Source organism: Denticeps clupeoides, chromosome 1, assembly GCF_900700375.1.
Source record: "Denticeps clupeoides chromosome 1, fDenClu1.1, whole genome shotgun sequence".
In the NCBI taxonomy this organism is placed as follows: domain Eukaryota; kingdom Metazoa; phylum Chordata; class Actinopteri; order Clupeiformes; family Denticipitidae; genus Denticeps; species Denticeps clupeoides.
This window is the reverse complement of record NC_041707.1, coordinates 7,883,866-7,909,502: the sequence shown is the minus strand read 5'-3', so window position 1 is coordinate 7,909,502 and position 25,637 is coordinate 7,883,866. Positions and strand designations below refer to the sequence as shown.

General features: G+C 39.3%; 2 protein-coding genes across 2 annotated transcripts in view; one reads left to right on the top strand and one right to left on the bottom strand.

Annotated features, from left to right (window-relative positions):
* The window catches only part of mipol1 (mirror-image polydactyly 1), a 45,062-nt gene extending 29,856 nt beyond the window's left edge, over positions 1–15,206 (bottom strand). Inside the window, exons 1-3 of the mRNA XM_028996576.1 lie at positions 15,076–15,206; positions 14,211–14,302; positions 853–937 (exon numbers count right to left, since the gene is read on the bottom strand). Of these exons, the coding sequence (XP_028852409.1) occupies positions 853–937; positions 14,211–14,220 (95 nt within the window). The 5' untranslated portion in view covers positions 14,221–14,302; positions 15,076–15,206. The remainder of the gene's footprint in view (positions 1–852; positions 938–14,210; positions 14,303–15,075) is intronic.
* Positions 15,207–15,590: 384 nt separating this feature from the next.
* On the top strand, positions 15,591–24,273 carry psma3 (proteasome 20S subunit alpha 3). The gene is made up of 11 exons (XM_028986629.1): positions 15,591–15,721; positions 17,070–17,152; positions 17,280–17,403; positions 19,001–19,102; positions 20,714–20,787; positions 21,389–21,461; positions 21,584–21,649; positions 21,718–21,764; positions 22,757–22,824; positions 23,520–23,584; positions 23,902–24,273. Exons 1-11 carry the CDS (start codon positions 15,701–15,703, stop codon positions 23,944–23,946), a joined length of 768 nt encoding a protein of 255 aa, XP_028842462.1. The 5' UTR covers positions 15,591–15,700; the 3' UTR covers positions 23,947–24,273.
* The last annotated feature ends 1,364 nt before the right edge of the window (positions 24,274–25,637 follow it).

Sequence of the window (25,637 nt, the reverse complement as noted above, 5' to 3'; positions counted from 1 at the left end):
TTTTGACAACAATTTTTTCTTACATTTTGGTTACAAAGAAGTAAGTACAAACATAGCAAATGAAATTCTGCACTTTTGCAGTTCTTCTTGATAAACAGCTTCAGAATCAATTGCACCCTCTTTTTTGAACATTAAAACGTATTTACTACATATGAAAAAATACAAATAAATAAAAAATCTAATCTGAGGTGCAGCCCTGATAAAAATCCTTCTTCAACCTAACTGATAAATCTGAATTATATGGTATAGAGCATGATCGAAATGATCCACTCTCTCTTTAATGACCAGGGAACATGTAGGTCAGTGGCACAGGCGTCTGCTGTCAGGTGCCGTGGTCTTCGGCCCAGTCACCACCACCTCACAGAGCGTGACCCGTCCAGTGCCAAGTCACCATTTTAATAAAAAGCTATTGCCTGAGCCCAACCCAGTCAGTGCTTTCTGGAATCCTTTCAAAGAAATAACAAGTCATATCATGGCAGCTTCTCATGCTGTGGAGGGTTTAGGTTTGGGTTTTAATGGTTCATTTTAACATCATTAAAAGGGTTCCTGAACACCATGTTAAAAGACAACCGAATAAAATATTTTGCATTCGGTATAATTAAAATCAATTATTTCTTAATCATGAGTAATTATTACAAGATTATTGCAACATGGGGTTGGATTCATAGAGGATATTGCTGCATAAAGATCCATACATTAATAAACTCCTCAGTGTGTTAATTCTAAATATTATTCATGAAAGGTTAAAAAAAAAAAAAAAAAAAAAAAAAAAAACACACCCTTAATTGTCACATGTGCTTAAAAGCCATTCACAAACAGCATAGAAAAACGACCCAGCCGCGGCATCTTTACCCAAGTTGTGGTGTGGTCTCCGAACAATGGATCCTTATTGGGGAGGGCAGTCTTTGTTTCAGTTCCACATTGACTTTAGGATTAGCTGGAAAATAAATGAAGGGGGTGGTTATGATTAATTTCACAGGAGGTTAAAAAATGCTTTTCATCATCATCAGACACTTTCTGCTGGTCTCTTAAAGGTTAGTATTAATTATAGCGTGTCAGTTTGGTCTTGGGGGTGCATGAGTAGACAACTGAGCTTTAATAACCTCTGAAGCATGGCAAAAATAATAAAATAAAAACTGGGGGGAAAAAGATGGGCAGCTTTAAATCACCATCTTATCCCCATCGCTTCAACGCTCTACCCAACAGTTTACGAGGCGCCTAATGAGGGTCGGCAATTAACAAACTGTAATCCCGCAGCACAATCGTTCTAATGCTTTTAGCTATCAGGAATGTAAACAGCCTATTAATACTGCTCAAGCCCGTATCAGATCCTTCACTAGAAACCCCCAATTAAATTTGGTCTCCTCAGGTGTAATTAAATGATGGAGGGTAATGCAGTTCCATAAACGAAAGTTAATTCATAAGCAAGCAACAAATAGACAGGAGGCAATTAAGAGAAAAACACTGACATTCAGGGGCCGACGGAAGCCTGTTGCTGTGTGGCGACGGTAAAAACGTGTGGGGGAGGGTTTCCCTCTAGTGGTGAAGCCACTGAGACAGAAGTCATCCTCAACACTAGAGTGAGAGGTTGTTTTTCTTCAGTACCCCCAGTCTTGGACACCATCTGGGCCACGGAGGCAATATTACCTATGGAGATGGTGTTAGCCTGTTGTTAAGGCCTCGTCATGAATGCTTTGTGTGATGTATACAGACAAGCTAAAGGGAATTGTACTAGTGATTGTGTATTTTTACACAGTTTCAAGCAATCACAATAGCCATATAATGCTGTTCATTAACAGAATGCAAATCTTGCACTGGAAATTGTCTGTTTTGTGTCCAATCGTGTCCAGAAAAAAAGGAACAGCAAACCGGCATTAAAAAAAATGGTCCCAAGATTTTGACAATAATAAAGAAATGGACTTGCATCATTAATAACATTGTAGAGAAAGAAAAAAGTTAACAAGATGGATGTGAGAGAGTGAGCAAGTGTGGGCGAGTGCGACCAGAAGAGACAGAGAAACTCTTGGGAGGTTGGGTCGCTAGGCGGGTGGCTGACCCCGGGGGCAGACGGCAGCAGAACGTTATCCCTGTGTTGTACGCCAGCACACACTGCTCGCTCCCTATTCAGCTCCAGCACAGCGAGCCGTGAACGGACAACTGGCTTTTTGTGGGAGAAACCACAGGGAACCATTAATCCCAGTGATATACTCTAGACAGAAGCTAGCCTTTTTTCTTGAGGATTTTTTTTCTGAGAGGAGGAGGACTTTTTAGTTAGTAGGTATGGCTCAGGAGATTGGTAATCCTTTAACATGAACATGAGAAAAGTAGCTTTGGAGAAGGAGAATAGAAAAACATAGAGCATACAAACCTGACCTTTTGATATTCTCATAATTTTCTGCCTGGCTCACTGTGAAGTGCTATGAAAAGGGTGCTTTGCCAAATAAAATGTGATTGATTCACTGAGTGACATGATTTCCAAAGAGTACCACCAAAGGAGAAAAAAAAAAACTAATGAAATTAATATTTTCCAATAATCTGATATTGAAAAATAAAAATGCACACCCATCGCTCTAATGAGATATTGAAAATCAGGAGTGAAGCTCATCAGCAGTGTGGGCCAACTGACAAAGAAATGCTTGGGTTAAAACAATGATATTAACTCACAAGATCAAATCCTGGCTTTGTTCACAGATGGGACAAGAGGTTCATTTATAATTATTTTTATATTCAGTATAAAGTACATGCAGAAATTAAACTAAAATATCCATCATAAAGGAAACACGTTTGTATGGCCGTGTGTGTGTGCGTACTAAAGCAGCACTTTCTAAAAGACGGCTGATTAATTTCTGATCCCTTATGAAAAAGTAGAAGGACACATGTGGAGAAGAGAAAGGCTTGAGAACTGCCAAAGTGAAATTCTGATTGCGCTGGTGGAGAATAAAGAGAAAGGAGGGAAAAACTGAAAAGGAAAACACTGAATACACTCAACATTTCATTAAAATGTTTGCAAAATTACCATGGCTGTGTAAATAAGGCCATGCTGGCAACGCATGTCAATGTTTATTTACTGCCATCGATGGCACATCAAAAAGATAAAAAAAAAAAAAAAAAAAAGCTGTGCAAAAATCTGCTGTACTCCTTAAAGCCACTTTATCCCTCATTTCAAACTTTTCTCACTCTTCTTTGTCCTTTACTGCTTCCTCTATGATCTTCATTTTCTTGCCTTGTAGACTTTGAGCTAATTGCCTCTGTGGGCTACTTATTATTCATGTACAATTATTGCCGCGTAATGTCTTTAAATCCTTTTAAATGACCATTCATGCATTGCATTCATTGAGAACGCCTTTGATGTCTGTCAAAGATGGAATTCTTCAAAAAGAAATATCTAAGCCCAATTTCCATCAAATCAATATAGGGTTTTGCATTTGCCCCTAACATAAACTAAGTTCCATAAATTTTTTAAGCTGAATTTAATACATTTCGAAGGCAAAAAAGTTTCTAGATTTCGCAGTCTGTCATTTGTATTCCAGCTGACTTTATGAATATTAATAACAGTGTTATCCTGATTAAATGGGCTTCATACAAAATCCCTGCGAATCCGCCAGCTCAGGCTCCACGTCTTCCCGATTCTTTATGAATTTTGATACGGACATTAATCTGGAGAGAAACTTAAACCAGGTTTAATTGTAGGTTCCCTGAGAAAATGCAGACGTGAATTTACCCTTGTGCGAGTAAACACACGACTTACACGGGATGGAGCGCTGCAGCGCTCGCAGAGCCCCACTGCCACATTCTGATCGGCAGACTGCTGTGTGATGCGGAACGGCCTCAGCATCTTCGGGATAAAAAGATACTGTTGTTCCTCACAATGAATACATTTGAAAACTGCTGCATTTCTCTCATGTGAGAACTGATTTTCTCATGACAACAAATGATAACAGTCAATGATGACTGAATTTGAAATAATATAATACATTTTTGTTCTTTGCAAAACAAAAGATAAAAAAATAAAAGATTCACAAAATTTAGATCAATTTAATTGGCCAAAGATAGCAAAAACATGTTCACATATCACCAGGAATAGCTTGATAAAACTTTAAGGTTTTTTTTTATTTAGCAACTTTTTTTTTTATTTAGCACTGATCAGTGAGAGCTAAATAAAAGGTAAACTGTCTAATTTTACTTTTTATTCTTCTTAAAACAACAACCCCGTCATCCATCAAAAAACATGGAAAAATGTTCATTTAAAAAAAAAAAAAAAAAAAAAAAAAAAAAAAGATAAAAAAGAAGGCATTCATGAAGACTGAATTAAACCTTTGAACATCTACAAAACTTTTGAACTTTGCAATTTCATATTTCATAACGTTCGAAACTGTCAACACACAAAAGAAGTGAAAAAACGGCCGACACATATATATAGACCTCAAAAGGACAAATATTGATCTGAAAGTGTAGAACATTAACCATCCCTATAAGATAAACAGAAGAAAAACAGAGAGGTGGATTGTGGGAGACGCGATCAAAGACGTGACACAAAAGGGCCACAGAGAGTGACGTGAAGTCAACTCCATCTTCGGCCACTTCACCTACTAAAGGAATCCCCTCTAAAAAGGCTTTTTGTTGCAGAAAGTCATCCATCACTTGCCTCACCACAGCTCAGGAGAGGGAGCATGGCCGCATTCCTATAGGGTCTGCATGCAGCAGGTGATTAGGTCATTTACTGACTGCACCAGGAGTCCCCTCACTTAGTCCTTGATAACTAATAAAAGACAGTATCAGTATGAATCCAGCCTGAGAAGAATGACTCCTATGCTTGTTTGACCTCATTGACTAATCTCAAGAATGATATATTTTCCACTTTTAGCATGGAAAGACGTTCTCTGCTGAAGACCACCATGGAAGCTCAAACAACTTAAAAAACTAAAAACACATTAGTCTGAAGGGCAAACACTGTCAATCAAACCCAATACATTTATGAAAAACTCAAAAAGTTCATCAAGTTTTCCCTTTTGCATCTAAAATGGAGCACAGGCAGGCCAAGATTGAGTCTCACAGGAGGACCGAACTCACTCAGTACAGGCGTTTGGTAATTGAATTGAGACAGCTTTAAATCGGGGGGCATGCACCGCATCAGACTCCCTCATGATGGACCCATCCTTGGAGACCGGGAATGAGCTGATCCCCTCACATTAAAGCAATGGCACAGCAGAATGACCCGCAAAATCTACAGGGATGAGTACCTAATTTTCCAAAGATTTGGATGATAAAAAATTGCAGAGCCACATAGGCCATCTGTCATCCTCATATATATAACACCAGTTTTACCCTTATCATTACTGTCTTCAGCTATATTAAAATAATTGATTGTATAATTTTGGTTTTAGATTTAGACAAAAAACTGTTTTTTTTTGTGCAAAGTAAAAGTACTATAAAGCATCCTAAACACACACCAAAAAAAAAACATTAAACCTCCCCAAATGTATATCAGACCTCTAACAAGTCTGTTTAATTTTTAACACTGACAAACGAATACGGACAAATCTTCCTTATCAGCTAAGCTAACAAGTGAGCAAATACTGTACAGATAATCTGATTTATAATTAATGTCACTCACATACAGTCTGCTTATTTGCATTTCACTGAATGTCATTATACTCAATGCCTGGAGACTTAACAGGGCCAAGCCCCTGAATCTAAGTCCATGAAAAATAAAGGTCTGGCCACATTTTTAAAACCTTTTAATTTATAAGTAGGGCTGCACGATTTGGGGAAAAAGACATATTGCGATTATTGAGATCAATATTGCGATATGCGATTGAGATATTATAAAGGACACTTGCTTGTATATCAATGAAAAGTCGCATACTAATAGTAAAATGTTTAATTTCAAAGTGAAACATACAAACTACTTATAACCTGAAATGCCCAGTGCTTTCAAAATACAATATTCTGCAAAATTAAATAAATCACAAAAAACTCTTTTACATTACTGTCGAACGACAAACCCTGGTAAGGCTAAACAACTGTTTTGATTCTATTTGGCCATTATAAAATCCCATATTATAGTTCTTACGTTTAACCAAAACGTTGTTTGGAGGCTGACTTGAACTCAGGGATGCATAGCTTTGCTAGCTTAGCTAAAGTTAAGATTTGTAAACTGAGGTGAATTTCTTTAGGAAACCTTTAAAGTTTGAGAAAAGTTAACTAAACAGCTAAGAACAGTCTAAATAGTTAATGCCTACGTTTAGCCAAAATGTTGTTTGGAGGCTGACTTGAACACAGGAATGCATAGCTTCGCTAGCTTAGCCTGTCTTAGCTAAGGTTAAGACTTATAAAAAGGGGATTTTATAATGGCCAAATATATTTAAAACAATTGTCCAGCCTTACCTATGAAATGTAATCCCCCGGGATCTGGTTTGGAGCGTACAGCGGTTTGTACAGCCCCAAGCAGCACAAGAGTGAGGCATTTTTATGCACTTCTCTCCATAGACATGTATATGCTTCACGGCACAGCAGAGCCTATCACAATATGGCGGCAACGTTGACGTACGATGCAGCGCGTCATGCGACGTCATGCGGCGTCTAACCATATGTCTCCGAATCGAAAGTCATGTGACCAAATAAGTCACATCCGACTGAAGTGAGACTCGCAAACTTTGAGAGAATTAGAGAATGGATCGGATATGTTGCCGATCCAATCCATGTACTAATCATTTAAATAGCAGCTTTTTGCGTTCATGTAATCGCACAGACTGACATCGCGATTACGATTGCGATTAGATTAATCGTGCAGCACTATTTAGAAGTCTCCTCATGTAACAAAATCACACAGTAAGAAGGCACTCTGTTTCTTTCCCCCCACATTTATATGATCATGCAGTGTTTCAGCCACTCTGTGTACCGAGATGATAACGCAGAATGTTGTATTTGTTGGTAGCCAGGGGAGACATGGAAATGGCAGAAGCCAGGAGGTGACAATCACTAAATGAGAGCAATCTGACTGGCTTCTCATGTGTTCCAGAAGCAGCCCAAGAGCACACACTGGCCATTGAAGGTGTGAAGGTATGCCCTGAGTGGTCAACCGCCAAACCACGGAACACAGTTCCAAGGCAAACAGTAGTCAACCTCTCTGAAACCTTATGAAACTCATACAGAAGTATGTAAACAGCAGAAATAGATAAAGCAAATTTAACAAGTGAGGGCACAGAAGAAAAAGCCACAGGTCTGAAAAAAAAGGGCTTAATGATCTTATTTTGTTGATGTAACTCTCGATGATCCCACAGACTAACCTATTTGTTTAATGTGCTTTTGGTACCTATGGTGAAAATCTCGGTGATCCGATTCACTCCCACCCCCTTGCCTCACTGAAGACAACCTCAAATTTTTCTGAGCAAATAACCTTTAAGCTGAGATTTGCATTGGGTGTGCATTTGGGAAAGAGAAAAGTTATTTGAGGATGTGCTTAATTCAGACTGCTGGGATGGCAGGGACGAGATGTAAATTTGTTTCTATTGGATTTTGACAACGTGCTCAATCATACATCCAGAACCTTGAGGGGTCATGGCGCTCGTTATGTCACAATGTCCTTCTACAATTAACCGCTGAACACATACAAGAACTGCTGTGAACCAGCACAGGTACCAGTTTAGTGTATTCATGCAGTGTAGTTAATGCACTAATAAGCTGTAGAAACTAGATAATAAGGAGGCGCTGTCTGTGGTGCTGAACCCCCAGTTTATATTTAATTTAATTATTTTAACTTTATTGACTGTGTAGACATAATCAAACAAAGTTAGTCAACATATATGTGACCATGTCAGCATAACAAATAAATAAATATATATATATATATATATATATATATATATATACACACACACATACATATATATATATATTACTGAAAAATTGTAACTAGTAAAATCCTAAAAATATCAATTTCTGCTGATATAACAATTCCTAATACATATTCTAATATTTATCATTATGTACCTGGAATCTATTTAGAAAAAAATAATGGAAATGCAAATATTTTGATAAACAAAAATATCTAAATATGGCAGTTACAGTTACAAAATGACTATTTGAACTGATACGCAATATTAAATGTATTGTTTAACTGCCTACATATAGTATATATTATAGACCTTTATATTTAGACCTTTTTTCTTAAAACAGAGGTGTGCACACTTTTTATTTAGTGAATTTATACAGGGACAGTGACACTTCATAATAGGGCTTGCAAAAACTTCAGTTTCAAGAGAAGAAAAAAAAAAAAGAATTTCAATAACTACAAACAGGCATGCACGTGCATGAAGTCTGCTCCAAACACAGGCTACTCTCCCAATGGCATCTATTACAGAAAAAAAAAAAAAAAAAAAAAAAAACAAGTTAAGCCTTTCTTTGGGTTAACAGCTCAATTCACGTCAGATCAGAAGCAGGACTCGGAGCTCAAACAATGGCAGATTGTGAGGAAGGATTGTGAAACTGGCACAAGGTGTCACAGCGCTGGTGCTGCCATTAGTCACTCATTAAAAAAAAAAAAAAAAAAAAAAAAAAACCTTGGGTGGGGTTCTCTGAGGAGGTCAGCACAAGGTCAAGACTGACTTCACCTGAGGTACAGGTTGCACACTTAGGTTAACAACAGATTGATATATTCAGCAGAATTTCCACATGTACTGACATTTAAATGAATAAGCCCTAATAGTTGCGTTATTTCACCATATTTCAGCCACTTCACAGGCTGATGCCAAACTGATCAACAAATTTACCAAAAATTACACCCAATTCACCACACCTTGATTTCCAGAAAGCAAACTTCCAAGGCATGCAATCAAAATCTGAAATTCTAATACACCCTTGATCCTGATCATTATTGACATTTTTCTTGTCCATTCTGTCCAAGACCAATGTATCTAACCCCACTTTATAACTGCCTTGTTAAGATAATATTCAACTTTCAACTCCACAATGGTTTTTTTATGACAGTTTACCATCCAACCTAGGGCTTTACACTAGAGAACACACACGCCCAGTGGTACGAGGATCCTCTGCAAACACATCTCCCTTTGTTCAGAAAATCCCTTCTCCAACATGCTTGGCTAAGTTGAACTTTTGCAAGTCGCACAAGGCGCTGAATCCAAATAAGAGTTTTTGCGAAGGTATGAGTGACGCTCATGCTTCAACCTGTACTTCACTCAACTCTGAGTAAATGGGAGGGAGTGTCGAGTGCCACTGCTGGAAAGTCAACAGCATGGAACAGTCCGGGAATCTTTCATCAGCTGACACAGTTTTTTCAAAAGATTGAAATGGTGATTAAATAAATTAAAAGGTGTACAAGTATCAATGGTGTCCTCACGCCCACCTTGGTAGACATTGTGCATTCACAGGTATGGAACGGAGCTACAAGTGTCAATAAGGCTGAAAGATAAAATAGCTAGAAATTGTCCTCATAATTAGGATCAAAATTCTGCAGAGTAGAAGCAGCAGAATAAGGCAATAATATTAAAAGATTCATTAAAGTTCCTAATGAATCCTTATAAATACCAAAAAGAGGGTTTGAGTGTCTAATAAACGTTCATTTCCACTGATAAGGCTAATGTTGCTCCTATGACATTAAAAAAAAAATCTGTAGTCATTTCTCTCCATAGTGGCGGCTATTTTGTGGATGCCATGTGACTGAACGAGAAGCGGGCAAGTGTTCCAGACCGTCCTCGTCAGCCATTTGATGTGTGAGCGCAGGCTGAGTGTCTAAACTGCATCCTGTTCAAACAGCCCCCGGGCATCTGTGGTTCAGCGCAGAAGCAGGCCCTGTTTGTTTTGCTCTGTGGTCCGCGGGCTGCCTTTGGGTCGCCTGGAATCCCAGCTCGCGAACGCCTGACGCGCAACTATGCAGCACCACGCACACACGCGGTCACGGTAGCCACGCTCGTTTGACTTAATGAGAAAACTAAACAGAGCTTAGAGGGAAACCCCCACTAAGTGATCGCTTCAAATTCCTGAACTAAAATAAATATTACATTTATTTAATAAAATTAAATAATCGTGGCTGATGATGGAACAAGTAATACAGCGCTTGATCTATGAGGGCTAAGGCCAACGTTCCACGCCATAGAGACCGCAATAAATATCACCAAGTATAAGAAATATGCTGATCAATTAAATGTTTAGGAAGAATTCAGTCAGTCAATCTTAACATTATTAACTGTGAGACTGCATGGATTATATCCGAATCCCCACCAGCAACATTTCAGGCTGTGTTTTTTTTTTTTGCATGTGCATGCTTATGCAGCGATGGTGTCTTGCTGTCTCAGATAGGGATAATCACCCCCACCCCAGTTTAAAAGTGCCCACCCTGTCTATGTTCCTTAAACCAACAGTGGGGGACAAAAGGGGGGACTGGGGTCTGAGGAATCCCGAATTTCCTCCCCAAAGAGTAGCTCTGCTCGGACCACCCACTTAGGGAGTGCGATAGCCAGCGAGGCCACACTGCACACAATTCCAGGGATTTTGAACTTCAAATGGGACCCACAGGGAAGCCTTGACAAAGTGCTGCCAACACAACGCTGTCCCTTTTGCAAAGCAATGCACTCTGGGAAAGGGAAGCGGACTCTCAGGGAGGCGACCAGGAAAAAGAAATGCGAAAGAGGGAGAGAGACCACACCATGCATCCTCTACACCCTGACCAGCTGCTGCCCAAAACACTGAGCCAATAGCTCCCAACCGCACATTTCCTGACCGTCAGACTAGCGAGCCGGGGGTTAAGGCAGGGGTCGATCCACCTGCTAAGAACAAAGCTTGTCCAGACTGTAGTCCCTTTCACCCCCCTCGTGCTGACGGCCAATCCAACGCCACAGGAAACTTCACACGTTTGTTATTCGGGGAGTTTGTTTGGATTTTGAGGTAAAACTACTAGCCTGGGAAAAAAACTAGCAAAGCAAGACCACCAGTTGGAAAAACTGTGATAAATGGCAAAAAAAAAACAAAAAAAAAAAAACATATACGTGCATGTGTAATGATTCTTACATTCTGAATCTTTGATCATATCTTGGCCATGAAATTAAATCGCATTATAAAGCATTTCAATAACTATATTGGTACAAGTGATGTATCAAAGAAAAACATGAGCAAAACTTAATAAATACTTAAAAGCGAGTAGTTTCCTGTAGTACGTAGTAACACATTTTTCAGCCACACAGGCTCAAACCCTCCCCCCAATAAATAAATAAATAAATAAATCAGGGATTTTCAATTTCTCATCTACATATCTACAGTTAAAATCATTTTCTAGACTTGCTTATGCATTAACTCTGCACTGCACTCGACAAAAGAGGCTCAGAGTTTGGTGAAATTTAAAGTATACAGGTTTCTTACACCTTTTTTACAACAGAATTTCCATGACCACATGTCTAAAATTTCTGTACAAATCACAAAGTCAAATTTACCAGAAAATTGTTAAACTAAAGTAAAACTAAAATGTCAACCCTGAAAAGCTTAACTTAAACAGTGTTTCTTCCTCCATCTCGGTGGGACCTTTACTGAATGTCAAAAAGCAGTTTGTTCAAATTGAATTGCATGTGTTTGGGGCAGTGGTTGCCTAGCGGTTAAGGAAGCGGCCCCGTAATCAGAAGGTTGCCGGTTCGAATCCCGATCCGCCAAGGTGCCACTGAGGTGCCACTGAGCAAAGCACCGTCCCCACACACTGCTCCCCGGGCGCCGGTCATGGCTGCCCACTGCTCACTCATGGTGATGGGTTAAATGCAGAGGACAAATTTCACTGTGTGCACCGTGTGCTGTGCTGTATCACATGTGACAATCACTTCACTCTAACACTCTAACTCCAATTCCACCCAAGCTAGACCCAGATTAAAGTGGACCCCATCGGGTTCAGGCATAAACTATCTGCTGTAATTTACATGATTTTCAAAAAGAGACAAGCTGCTGCAGAGGAGCTGGCATACGGAAGGAGCACACGCAGTACCACTTAACGTCGTTTACTATGTAAAGCAAGCAAAGATAGACCTGTGCTAGTTTTAAACGTTGCAGTTGTAAACATAGAAAAAGGTTTCTCCCTCAGTATTACAGGAACTATGTACATTATACATTCATGTGTCAAGTCAGGTTTCAATAGCGTTTGCATAACTTTATGTATTTATTTCATATTCCAAAACTTTTCAAGACCTGGAAAATTCTTGTTTCAAATTCCATGACTTTTCCAGGTTATTAATGAGTGTTGGAAACTTGAGTATAATATTTAGGATTTGTCTTTTGGAGACAACGAGGAAACCTTTAACCTGCTGCAGTATTCCATTCCACACAGATGAACTGCAATCAGATCCTCAGAGGAGATCATACCCAAAGAATCACTCCGAGACTGGGATGTGACTGGATTTAAAACTGCAAACTGTTTTGAATTTTGAAAGGAATTAGAAATTTCCTCACAGCCCGACTGATGACTGGCTGCCAGTGTGACCTATATGCTGACACACAGATTCTGTAGAAAAGGCTGATAACCATGAAATAAATTAACCTACAAGCAAGGCAAGGCTTTGGTCAGGTTGGATTCTTAACACAAAAAAATTATCCAAAAGGAAAAGGAACAAGAGAGGCCTCGTGCTGCAGTCAGTCTTGGAGGATAATCTTTTGAAAAGGGAGCTTTTCCTTACGTCAGTGTCTGCCGTTTCAGGACACATTAGGACTACATCCTGTTTCGACAATACAGCCTCCACCCTGCCACTAGGATGTAGAGGAGAAAGGGCAGGTCACAGCAGGATGTGCAGGCCTGACAAGAATGACAGCCTGTTAATACCAGTTATTACGCCAAGTCAGCTGACTGTCCACAAGATGCTGCAAGCGCTGGAGAAAGGCAAATACTTCCGGACTGCGACTTTACACCTAGATTGCTCATCTGCTATTTTCAAAAAGAGTCATTAACAAACCGCAACATTCTACAACTATCCAATGCCGTAAATACAATAACAGGTTTATTGCTGTGGTCTGTGTTGTCTGAATAGGCTAAGCAAACACAAGCAAGAGACCTGGAATTGCCCCCACTATAAAGATAAATATCCTAGGAATCTCTATGGTCCTGTACAACGCTTGGGATTGGCAGAAACAAACAAACAAAAAAACACTTTAACATAATATACAAATGATGTGTTTGTATGACCACACTATGCTGTAGAATCCATACTGGGCCAAATAATAAAAAAAATTTTTTTAACCTTTTGAATGGTGACTAATGTATTCTTGAATAAAACAGCATAATTTCTGAACTGTTTTCTAGGGTACACAAAGTATTAAGCATTGCTTTTCTGTTTTAGATGAAATGAGTCCAGCTTGTGCTTTTTGAAGTAAGGGCGTCATCTAGTGGCTAAAAGTGTTTATGTAGTAATTTCTTCCTTATTCCTGTATTTAAAAAAAAAACACAACGGTTTCTACACCAACACTACAGATCAAGTGAAAGTGAGAGTTTTTGTCGACCACAGCATTTTGTCATGCACAAAACTGTGTGCATTTAACCAATCACCCTTAGGGAGCAGTGGGCAGCCATGAAAGGGTGGTAGTAGCTTAGTGGGTAACACACTCGCCTATGAACCAGAAGACCCAGGTTCAAATCCCACTCACTACCATTGTGTCCCTGAGCAAGACACTTTACCCTAAGTTGCTCCAGGGGGACTGTCCCTGTCACTACCGAAGTCTCTCTGCATAAGGGCGTCTGATAAATGCTGTAAATGTAAATGAAAGGTGCCGTGTGTGGGATACCTTCCTTACCTGCAAGGTTACTCAGTGTTTTTTTCCCCCACAAACTCAAGTCACTTTTTATAAGTGATCATACACATCTGCATTTTTCACCAGTACTTTTCATCTGTAATTGTTACTGTTATCCCACTCAAAATGCTCCTCATTCTGTCTTGTTTTGAGAACATTTGAAATGAGAGATATCTCCCAAGTACATCAAAAGTCTCAAATATTTTGCTCAATTTTTAATTACTTCAAATATATAAAGTAGTAAATGTATTTAAATAAATATCGTACTTGTAGAATGACTCATTAACGTCACCTACTATATATATATATATATATATATGTATCTCACACAATATAGTTAAAGGGTGGTATCTGTACTGAATGTAGTGTACAATAGATTACTACTAAAATTGAGATAACAGAACAACATGGACTGGAACAAGTGAAAGTGTGCTTGATACCTTTGTACATATCAACAAGAGAGTCCTTGAGTTCTTGTTTATGGGTCCATGGCAAATTATGGAGCTCCTCTTCACTCTCTGAACAGCTCTCCCTGAGTTCACCAGGGGGAAGAAAAAAAAAAGAAGAAGAATTGCTACCGAATCACAGGTTCCTAGTTCTTGTTGGAAGTCAAGAGTTGAGCCTCTTTTCTACCACAACCATGGGACAAAACAATGCAGTCATATGCCTGGCTGCATTCTTCATGGGACAGACTAATCTTCCTATAGGGGACGCAAGGGTTTACAAAGCATCTCCCCTTCAAATCGTACAAACTATACAGATAGATGTAAACAAAATGAGCAGTTTATGAACCTGTCTACAACGAAGCGGCTACAACATGGTATTATAAACACGACACATAAATTATACAGGAACCTATGTGACACTGCACGTTGCACTGGGGTATTTAATAGTGTTAACTTCATTCTACACGAGCGACGATACGAGCTGTCTGCGTGAAGCTACTTACTTTACGTAAAGTTCATTTTGCAACGTGGATATTTTGTTTTTAGCGCGCCGAAGAGCATTTCTGACGTCGTGGGCTCTGCTCCTGCTGTCCATGGCTGAATAAGACCGGTGTGGTGCTGCGGTGACACCGTATCCCACTGGATACTGGATACCGGCGCCTCGGCAGCAGAAACCCGGTATCTGGGTTTCTGTGTTACTTTAAACACGTTCAAAAGTCAGCACGCTCCAAAAAGCAGAGCGCTGATGGAATAAAGTTAGTCGACGCTATTAGCTTAACTTATCTCGTTTACGCTGACTTTACACGCTTAAACTGAATAAAAGTGCATACAAAAGGTGCCCATTTCCCCCGGTACTTACCAAAATCGAGGTGTTCTGTCTGTTTTTCCACCCTGCGCTGGGGTTGGATACTTGTCAGGACAGCACTGATTTGATGGCGTTAGCTTGTTAGCATTCTCCCGGGAGCCTGGAGGGGAAGTAAAGAGAGGAATCTCGTTACACAACCCGCCCACCAGAGAGCAGTGAGCGATGAATAAGTAACAACCTCCCCCCGTTGTTGTCCTCCCGCAGGGTATCAATTGCACCGTGCACAGTTTGCGAAGTCAGTTTGGACAGGGAGTTTGGTTGCGTTTTGTAATAAACACGCGTTTTCACGTTCGATAAAAACAAAAATAAGTGTTCTGTTTGCATTTGCACGCGCCAATAAACGGCACATTTTAACTCCCTTTAAGAATGTACATTTACCTAACAGCTTCTTTTAGCAACCACATTTGGGTTTATTTGTTGTAGTAATATATATACATATATAATTCATGTCCACAATATTTTGACGGCTCGATTTGACTAAACACACTTCTCATTGGACGGCGCACAAACCAATCAAATGCCAGGTTATTTCCACGTGAAAGGAGAGGACGAGCGATGCGCCGATGACTTGTGGTTGCAGCCTAGGAACTGAACTGCTTGTGTGAAATTTTGTGGGAAAATGAGCTCGATCGGAACTGGGGTGAGTAGAAACGCAGCTGCAACCATAGTCAGCCAGCACAACGCTGAATATTAACCGCGGTAAGCTAAAATAGCGCTAAAAGGGAATTAATTGGCCCGTAACACAGGTTGTCGTGTTGCTAGTTAGCCTGCTAGCCGTGTTCTACCCTGTTAATTGTTTCCGGCGTCGTCGACATAATAGGTAATAAACACAATGTTTGAATTTTATTCCACATACATATTAACACTTACGCTCCCCACTAATTAGATTAGCCACGAGTACATGCTTTAATACATTTAGCGCGGGTTGGCTAAATGTGTGCTGAGTCACAATGAATGGTGACCGAGCTGGTGCATTAGCCAGATAGCAGTGTGGCTAACGAAAACGAAAGTAAGTTGTCATCCTCGTAGGCCTGTCAAACTAATGGTATTTACTCTTCCGTAATATGCTTTTTTTCGGTAAAAAAAATAAGTATTTGGGATAGTGTTTGGATGTTTCCAGGGGCAATTTTACAACGCCTGGCCCTGGAAGAAGTTAACTTTATTGTCATTTCAGCTACATACATGTTAGACAGTAACCTAGTGAAACGAAACAACGTTTCTCCGCAACCACGTGCTACATGTAATATTTGAGCAATCAAACAAAGTTACAATTTGATAAAAGTGCACGTGTGTGACAGGCAAACTGGGCTGCATAAAGTGCACAGGGACAGGCAGTGCACGAGTAACATGTAGACAACAATAAGACACAGCTCAAAACTAGTGAAATGAATAATAAATGTGCAAAGTAAAATAGTGCACAGATGATATTACTCAATATAACAGACGTGGTGTGTGTGTCGGTCCAGAGTGGAAAGTCCCTGAGTGCTCAGGTGTCTGATGGCCTGTGGAAAGAAGCTGCTATCTGGCAGTGAGGGCCCGAATGCTTCGGTATCTTTTTCCAGATGGCAGGAGGGTGAAGAGTGCATGTGAGGGGTGTGTAGAGTCCTTCACAATGCTGGTGGCTTTCCGGATGCAGTGTGTGTGGTAAATGTCCGTTATGGATGGAAGAGAGGCTCTGATCTTCTCAGCTGTCCTCACTATCCGCTGTAGGTTCTTGCGGTCCGATATGGTGCAGTTCCCAAACCAGACAGTGATGCAGCTGGTCCCTCTATAGGGGGTGAGAAAGGGTGGTGGTGGATGGGCTTTCCTCAGCCTTTGCAGGAAGGAGACACTGCTGGGCTTTCTTGGCTGTTGAACTGGTGTCAAGATTCCAGGGGTTCTCCACAACCACATTTATTTGCAAAAATGTTAAATAAAACCCTATTGATGTGGACTCATTCCTGTGACTAATCTTATCTTTTTTTTTTTTTTTTTTTTTTTTTTTGTAGTATGATTTGTCTGCCTCCACATTCTCTCCTGATGGCAGAGTTTTCCAAGTGGAGTATGCCATGAAAGCTGTTGAAAACAGCAGGTTTGTATTGGCCAGTTCATATTTTTATGTTTAGATTTCTTGTCAGATAAATTTTTTCAAAGAATTGTTCTGTTCTCTTTGTGAGTGTTATTAAACCCAGCCTCTTCATGTGTTTTGTGCTTAACAGTACAGCGATTGGTATTCGATGCAAAGATGGCATTGTGTTTGGGGTCGAGAAGCTGGTGCTTTCGAAGTTGTATGAAGAGGGCTCTAACAAACGCATTTTCAACATTGATCGTCATGTTGGAATGGTGAGTGCAACGGTCAGCTTTATTGTCAATTCTGCCACATGTACAGGACATACAGAGAATTGAAATTGTGTTACTCTCAGACCCATGGTGCAAATATATAAAATTTTATATATATATATATATATAAGCAAATATATAAAATAAAAAAAAACAATATACAAATAAGGGCACATGGTGGAGAGTGCAAACCACATAAACAGTGTGAACAATGTAGTGCAACAGAGCTTGTAAAGTGTAAAAGTGACAAAGTGAGGTAGTTGGCAGACCAATGCTGCACAGAGAGACTGGTGCATGGTCAGTTTGTGTGTGTGTGTGTGTGAGTGTGTGTGTGTGTTAGAATTCAGACAGTTTGTGGAGCAGAAGAGGGGAGTGGGGGCAGAGAGTTGAGCTTCCTGACAGCTTGATGGGTGAAGCTGTCCTTTAGTCTGCTGGTCCTGGCCTGGAGACTCCGCAGTCTCCTCCCTGATGGCAGCAGGCTGAAGAAAGTTTGCATTGGATGGGTGGGATCGGCTGCTATTCAGAGGGCTTTTTTATATCACTTTTTATAAGAACCTTTACGTAAGCAAAATATTAATTTGAAGGTCTTTAATGATGATGACTACTTCAAATATGCTTTTCCAGATTTTGACCAATAGTGTTCCTGCATGTTTTTGCCCTTCTTTGTCAGTTCATTTAGGTAAAAAAAGAAGGATAATTTCTCACATTTTAAGTGGTGTGGACCAAGGCAAGGCTATTAATAAATCATTATTAATTTATTGTAAATTTACAAGCAATGTGAGAACTTTTTATTTCTTTTATTCAGTCTATTTCCTCCCACAATTAAAAGAAGAATATGATACAGTAGTTGTCTTTATTACAGTAGTAGTATACAGTAGTTGTCTTTATTTAAATTTCCTAAGAAATAGTCATCCATTTATTCAGACCTTGTTGAACTGTCTCAGAGATAGACTTTCTGTCTGGGGGGAAAAAAAAAAAAAAACAGAAATTAAACAGTGTAATCTCCTTAGTGGTTATGACCGTGTTATTGGATCTCTTTGCATCTTTTACTCATCAGTCTACTCGATGCAGTCTACTCTATATATTTTTTTTTACTTTAACTGGGGTAATTTTTGACTCTGCCTTTAAATTGGTTGCCTTTATATCAGCGCAGTTGTACGGTCCACCTTTTTTAACTTTAAGCACTATATCCCTCCCTCCTTGAGACAGTAAATCATGCATATCCCAGAACAAACCTCAGAGGTGGCCTAGCCTTTTTAGTAGTAGCCTCCAGCCTGTGGAACAGCCTCCACTTGCAGTTGAGAGCTTTCCAGTCTTAATCGTTTTAAAACCCTGCTTAAAACACATTTGTTTTCATGCGCATTTCATTCCTCTTGATTTCCAAAGCTGGCGTTATCTATTTTTATTATTATTCTTTTCATTTATTTTATTGATATGTCCTGTGGTTTATTATAATAATACTCAATGTATATTACGTTTATATGCTGTATAGTACCTGCTGATTTATTGTATTATACTTGTACCGCACTTTAGTCAATGAAAGTGGTTTTACATGTGCTTTATAAATACATTTGATTGAGATATTGTAAATTATTCCCAGGCTGTAGCAGGACTTTTAGCTGATGCCCGCTCTTTGGCTGAAGTGGCACGTGAGGAGGCTTCCAACTTCCGCTCCAATTATGGTCATGACATCCCTCTAAAGGTACTTCTAAAAAGTTTGTCACTTGTTTTAATTGGTCCATTTGAAACAGTTACAGGAACGCAAGGATGTCTTATCACATTGGTTTATGTAGCAATTAAGTGTCTGTGATCAATATAGGCTTGTTAATTTTTGGACTTAACATATATACCAAAAACTCTTAACATCTGTAATGTATTCACCAATGGACCCGCAGTATGTTGCCCATTCAATTTTAAATTAGGTTTAATAATTAGGTGGTCTACACAGATGGACAAATTTGTTGGTACCCTTTGGTAAAGAAGGTGGTGGGGGGAAAAAAAAAAAGTTTACTGAAAATTAACAAATGAAAACCAGACATTGCTTTTAAATTGTGGTTGAACATATACATTAACAAACTTATGAAACTGAACAAGTTTCACTGACCCCTAGAAAAGCCTGGATATAATTTGACTATATTAAGATGTCCTGTAATTAGCTTCATAGATATCAGAAAGTTTGTCTATTTAAAGAGTGAAAAGTAGTCGATAAAGTGAAGTGATTTGTCATTGTGATGCACAGCACACAGTGAAATGTGTCATCTGCATTGAACCCATTACCCTTAGTGAGCAGTGCGCAGCCATGACAGGCACCCGGGGAGTAGTGTGTGGGGACGGTGCTTTGCTAAGTGGCACCTTGGCGGATCGGGATTCTAACCGGCAACCTTCTGATTTACGGGGCTGCTTGCATAACCGCTAGGCCACCACTGCCCCAATATGGTGTACCACAATGAACATAGAGCATTGTTTTAAGAGATTAAAAAGAAAATCACAGATAAGCATATTAAAGGTAAAGGCTATAAAAAAACTTGTTCCTGTGACAACAGTTGCACACATTATTCAGGAGTTTATAAGGTCCACATGACTGTAGTCAACAAATTTAAGAGAGGAAAAATACAAATGGTAACCAAAGATCCTAGGACTTCCAGCGAGATTAAAGGTGAACTCCTCCAAGGACTAGGTATGTCTGTGTCAGAACGCACCATCAATCACAGTTTGATCCATACTGGAATTTGCCGAAATGCACATTGACAATCCACATTGAAAACACTGCCTACTGTGAAACATGGTGAATGTTTAGTTATGTTCTAGGGCTGCTTTGCTGAATCTGGCAGTCTTGAATCTGTGCTGAATGACTGTCAAGTCATTCTGGAGCAAAATGTGCTGGTCAGCATCAGAATACTTGGTCTCAGTTGCATGTCATGGGTCCTTAAAATAATAACCAAAACAACATGGTTTCCATGGATTCTTAAAAAGTCTTAAATTGGAAAATGAAACCTTAAAAATCATAAATCATAAATCATCACTTAAATCCATTGTTAGAAATACTGTAAAGGTCTTAGAAATACTGTACAGCTAAAATAGTTTTTGGCCATTTTATTATTCATTTCAGAATTACATTTATTTCTGTTGAACCGCAATTTAAATGCAATGTCTGATTAACAAATGAAATTATCAGTAACTTATGGTGTTGTGCCCATTGGGTTTTTCCTTCTGTAAAGGCTTGTATGTGCTTGATGAACAGGATTTGAACTAAAGCTATTTGTTGTGTTACAAATGGGTGAGGTTTTAACACACTGTTCACTCTTCCTGGCAGCATCTTTCAGACAGAGTGGCCATGTATGTCCATGCTTACACATTATACAGTGCCGTTCGGCCATTTGGCTGCAGGTAAGACACACATCAGTTAAATATCCTCACTATACTTCTTTTAGTGAGCCACTGCCAGATCACATTAATATATTACACATGGTATGTAGGCACACACATTAGAAATTGTATTAATAACTAAATGTATAATATGGAGATGCTGATTGGTAAATGTTCATTTATTTTTACATCTTTTTTTTCCATCTCAGTATTATTTATTTTTTCATTTGATTAAAAAAAAGAATCTGTACACAACACAAGTAATCCATCTCTTTTTATTTTTTCTCAGAATATAGAGCTATTTATTATAGCATGGTATTTGACATGAGTGCTTCATAACATTTAATTTGATACTCATGCAAGCTAGTATTTGTCTTATCGGTATCATCCCAGTTGGTGTAACACGTTAGCAGTTAGAACTACACCACATTATCCTACAATGGTAATTTAACTGTTCCAAATGACTAGAAGTGATTTTTCATGTGTCCAGATATTTCTTTACAATTGTGTGTTCGTCCACATTAGCAGTTTAGGACGTTTTGCAAGTTTCTTTTGAAGGTGAATTTGTACAGCTCCTCGTACAGATGTTCATGGGAAACGTGTTTTCTTCTTTTCTAATTAGCTTCATTTTGGGCTCCTATGACGAAGATGATGGTCCACAGCTGTACATGGTTGACCCATCTGGAATTTCATATGTAAGCATTTATTGATCATAATATTTTAGGCAGGAGACATTTAGTATAGTGCATCACCTTGAACAGTTACGAAGAATCTGCTGAAATCTTTACAAAACAGCACAACATGCTTGTATTTTCAGGGCTACTGGGGATGTGCCATTGGTAAGGCTAAACAAGCAGCTAAGACAGAAATTGAAAAACTTCAGGTAACGACACACAGTTTTCCTTGTATGGACTGAGGTAATCATATGTGATAAACGTGTCTATTCTACAGATGAAGGAAATGACCTGTCGGGAGCTGGTGAAAGAAGTGGCTAAAATGTGAGTACGTCAGCACTTTTAGATGCTGAAATTCGCTGTTACCATCTCCTCCACATGGTGTCAGCATTGGCTCTTGACGGGATACAAACTCATTATAAAGACTGACTTAGCTGGAAATGTTGGAGACACTATAATTAACTGTTAGTTGAACAACTGTTAGTTGTGACAGCCAATTTCACAGAGATCAGATCTAGACCATTCAACATTGTTAGTATCGCTATTTCACCTGCATTCTGTTGTAGATTTTTGCAGGTTAGGTTTACTGTTCCTGCTCCCTTTACTTCAGTCAGTGGCCAGGTCTTCTGACCAGGGCATTTTTTTCTACATGTTTTGTTTCCTGTTCAATCGGTCCTGCCCTGTGCTGCTCTTTTTTTTTTTTTTTTTTTTTATTTTATTTTTTTTTTTTTAGCAAGCCTGGGCCGTTTCCAGCTCTTTTTCTTTTGCTAGATTTCTAAAAGGTTGAGTGGCTGTTCCGAGTTGAAACGCTGCATGCTTTAAACTATTCTATTGCCTTTCCTGCACCATACCAGCTAGTCGGCCTACCTTTCCTTTGTGCCCTGAAACCTCTAGACACTAGTTTACTCCAGCTCCAGTTTACGTTGCTGCTGTTTGAATATGTACTTGTAACTGTTTTACTGAGTATTTATAGTGCAAATATACTGTAGTCTCACTACATTATAATGCCTGGATATATACTCTTGAAATCACACTTAAGTATTTTTAGTATATCAGTTTAAATTGACAATAATAACGTTCCAAATCAGAGTAGTAATTATGTAATTCTTATCTTACGTTTATGTGGTATTGTAACACTATTTTCAACAGACAAGACAGTGGTTCAACTACACAACCTTTATTCAACGTATGTGCATACATTGTTTACTGTTAAACTTGTTTAGTGATAATTGGGTAATCATTTTATCTGTATGTTGATTGTTCTCAGATGTTCTCAAGTCATTGATAATATCTCTGTCACCTTTTTCCCCATTCAGAATCTACATTGTTCATGATGAAGTCAAAGACAAAGCGTTTGAGCTGGAGCTAAGCTGGGTGGGAGAAGGTAATGGTTTACCTGTGCTATGTGCTGGCGTGGGGGGAGTGACGGACCACATATTAAATTCAAGGACTGCATCACTGTGAATCACTGTAAAGTTTTTCTCCCAAAAGAAAGTTTGACTTTACAAGTTAGACTGGTCAGTCTTAATTCCTTTATCATGAAGGCAAGTGTGTCTTATGCTTACAAATCAGTTGAAGGTGTAATTTATGAATTCATTTGGTTGCTATAATAGTGAAAATGGGCTATTATATAGGCAAATTTAGTTAACTTAGTAATTCTTTTTTGAACCCCACACTTGCTTATTCATAATCAAAAGCTGGTTGCACTCCTGTCGATGGCAAATTACCTGATGAATCAGTGAAAATTGGACCACACTAGTGAATTATAGGGTAAAATCGTAGCCCATAAATCAGTTGACCACAATGTCACAGGTTCAAAACCCAGAAAGACCCAGGTATCCAAGTAAGTTGCTCTGGACTAAAGTAGAATGACCCTTGTTTAAGGGAAAAAAAAGGAATAGGGATCTAGACTGGACCTCTCTTCTAGAAAAGACAAATGTGGTGTACAAGTTCATCAAATATTGTTCTTGGGCTATGCTGACGTAATTTTTGGACCAAAGTGAATTTATTTTACATTTGCTCACTCTGCTTGAAAACTAGTAGCTACTATTCAGTTTACAATAATTTTGTTTTTAACAGTAACAAAAGGAAGACATGAACTGGTTCCCAAAGACATCAAAGAAGAGGCAGAGAAATATGCAAAGGTAAGTGTGTTTTTGCTTTGAGATGCCAATCCAACAGAGATCTTGATGCCAGGAAACGGTCAGCTAGTCAGTGATCTCTCAGTCTCTTTGGCAATCTGTATGTATCGCCCTAAAGGCCTCCGCTGACATTTAAACAGTAGCCTGTGGCCAGTACATTCCTCCTAGGATCTCATGTGTTTGCTGTGGTTAGTTGTTCTCTCTGTGTGCTGGGTGGTACATATAGTTATATGGTTAAAAATAGTCCTGGCTACCATAGCAGTGAAACTGGAACATTTAAGGTTTTGGTTCTTTTGACACTGTATTCCGAATCCCAACAGGAATCACTTGAAGAGGAGGAGGACTCGGATGATGACAACGAGTGAAGACGGCCCCCTTTGACAGACTACTGTAAAGCCCACTACTCTCATTATCTTTACCAGACCACCAGTACCTAGCCACAGTTCTTTTTGTATGTTTTATAGCGCATTGGACCATTCAATTCACGTACCTTGCCTCTTTTTGGCGCTGATGGACTTCAGGTGTATGAAAATAAATTGTTAAAAAAAAACTCCTGAGACTTTTTTTTTCTTTGTACAAACCATAACAGATTGCATCATGACATGCTGTGTAGTCCTTATAAATCACAAAGGAGCAACGAATGCGCACACACTTAGCCAGCCATTCATTCATGAAATCATGGATATGAATTCCTCATAATGTTCAAACACTCACTGAGTCGCCCGCTGCTTACTGTGCTAGTGGGGCAGGAACCGTGTGTGGCTGCAGTACAGCAGTGTGGACTCCTTCACCGCTCGAGCCTGGTGCTACAGATGAGCAGTGCCAGCCACCAGCGTATAATCCACAATCCGGTCTACAACACTGTATTGCTCTCATGTTTGTCCTGTTTACTGTTATTATTATAAATATTGTCACTGTCAGCAATATTAACCCATGTGCAGAGGCATATTGTAAACCCTGTCGATTTCCAGCATTAAACCTAAATACAACCAAAGAGATTGGGCCAATTTGTGGATCTAGTCCCAGGCTAAAGGTGTTTTTAAAGGAAAACTTCTTTTAGTGTAGGACTAGGCTTAATCCATGAAAGGGGAGCTGCCAGGGTTGCACTTAGGGTAGCATTTTGCAATTCATAAGATGTCCGGTATTTTCAGATGTGCAGTGAGTAATTGTTTTTTAGTAGCTCAGTGCATCTGATCCAGCTACTGGAGGGCATGATAATGATCAGAGGAGCTGGATCACATGTGGGGACGCTGGGTCCCCAGGAGAAGGACTGGGAAACACTGGTCAGCTGGTAATGCATGTATATTTCTTACTGTTATGTCTTTATATAGTGTTCTTAGCCGCTTAGAACATTGCTAGCAAGTCAAGATAAAAGGCAGGCCACCCCAGCAGCTCATCGAGAACAGATGAACACCATCACCCTGCTGAGAATTCTAAAATGGACCTGTCAGAAACAGGTGGACATCAGCTGTCTGCATGATCTTCCCTCACACACCAAGCAGGTCTAGGGTGTCCTGTGTACATGAGGATGGCAAGATGCTTGATGGCAAAACAAAAACTTAGTCAGTCAAGAAATATCACAAGACATCCGATGTCTTGCTTAAGCATGTACAGATGCATGAACTGATATTTTATTTGAATGAGATGCATGCTCACATCTTTTAAGCAGAAAACTACTGTACAGACTTGATTAATCATAATTTGTTCAAATACTGTAATATTTATACTGCCATTTCCTAAATACAGAGAAAATGAATGTTATCGAGGTTGTAACATGGACAAAATATAGCCACGAGGGTCTCGTCACATGACGCACGCCCTGTGCATAACGCATTCATTTACTCAAGTAGTATGACAAAATAAAATTGTTAAAACATTAAAACGCGCAATGTGTTGAATGAGTGCATTGAGGCATATACAAGCGCATTCCAAAAGAGAATCAACCCTAATTGTGCAACGCACTTTTATGCACGCACGAATATTAGAAAAGTTTTGTGCACGCTTCGATCCCTTGCTTTCCTGCCGGCGCACGCCGAGTCGCGGTCTTCCGGTTCGG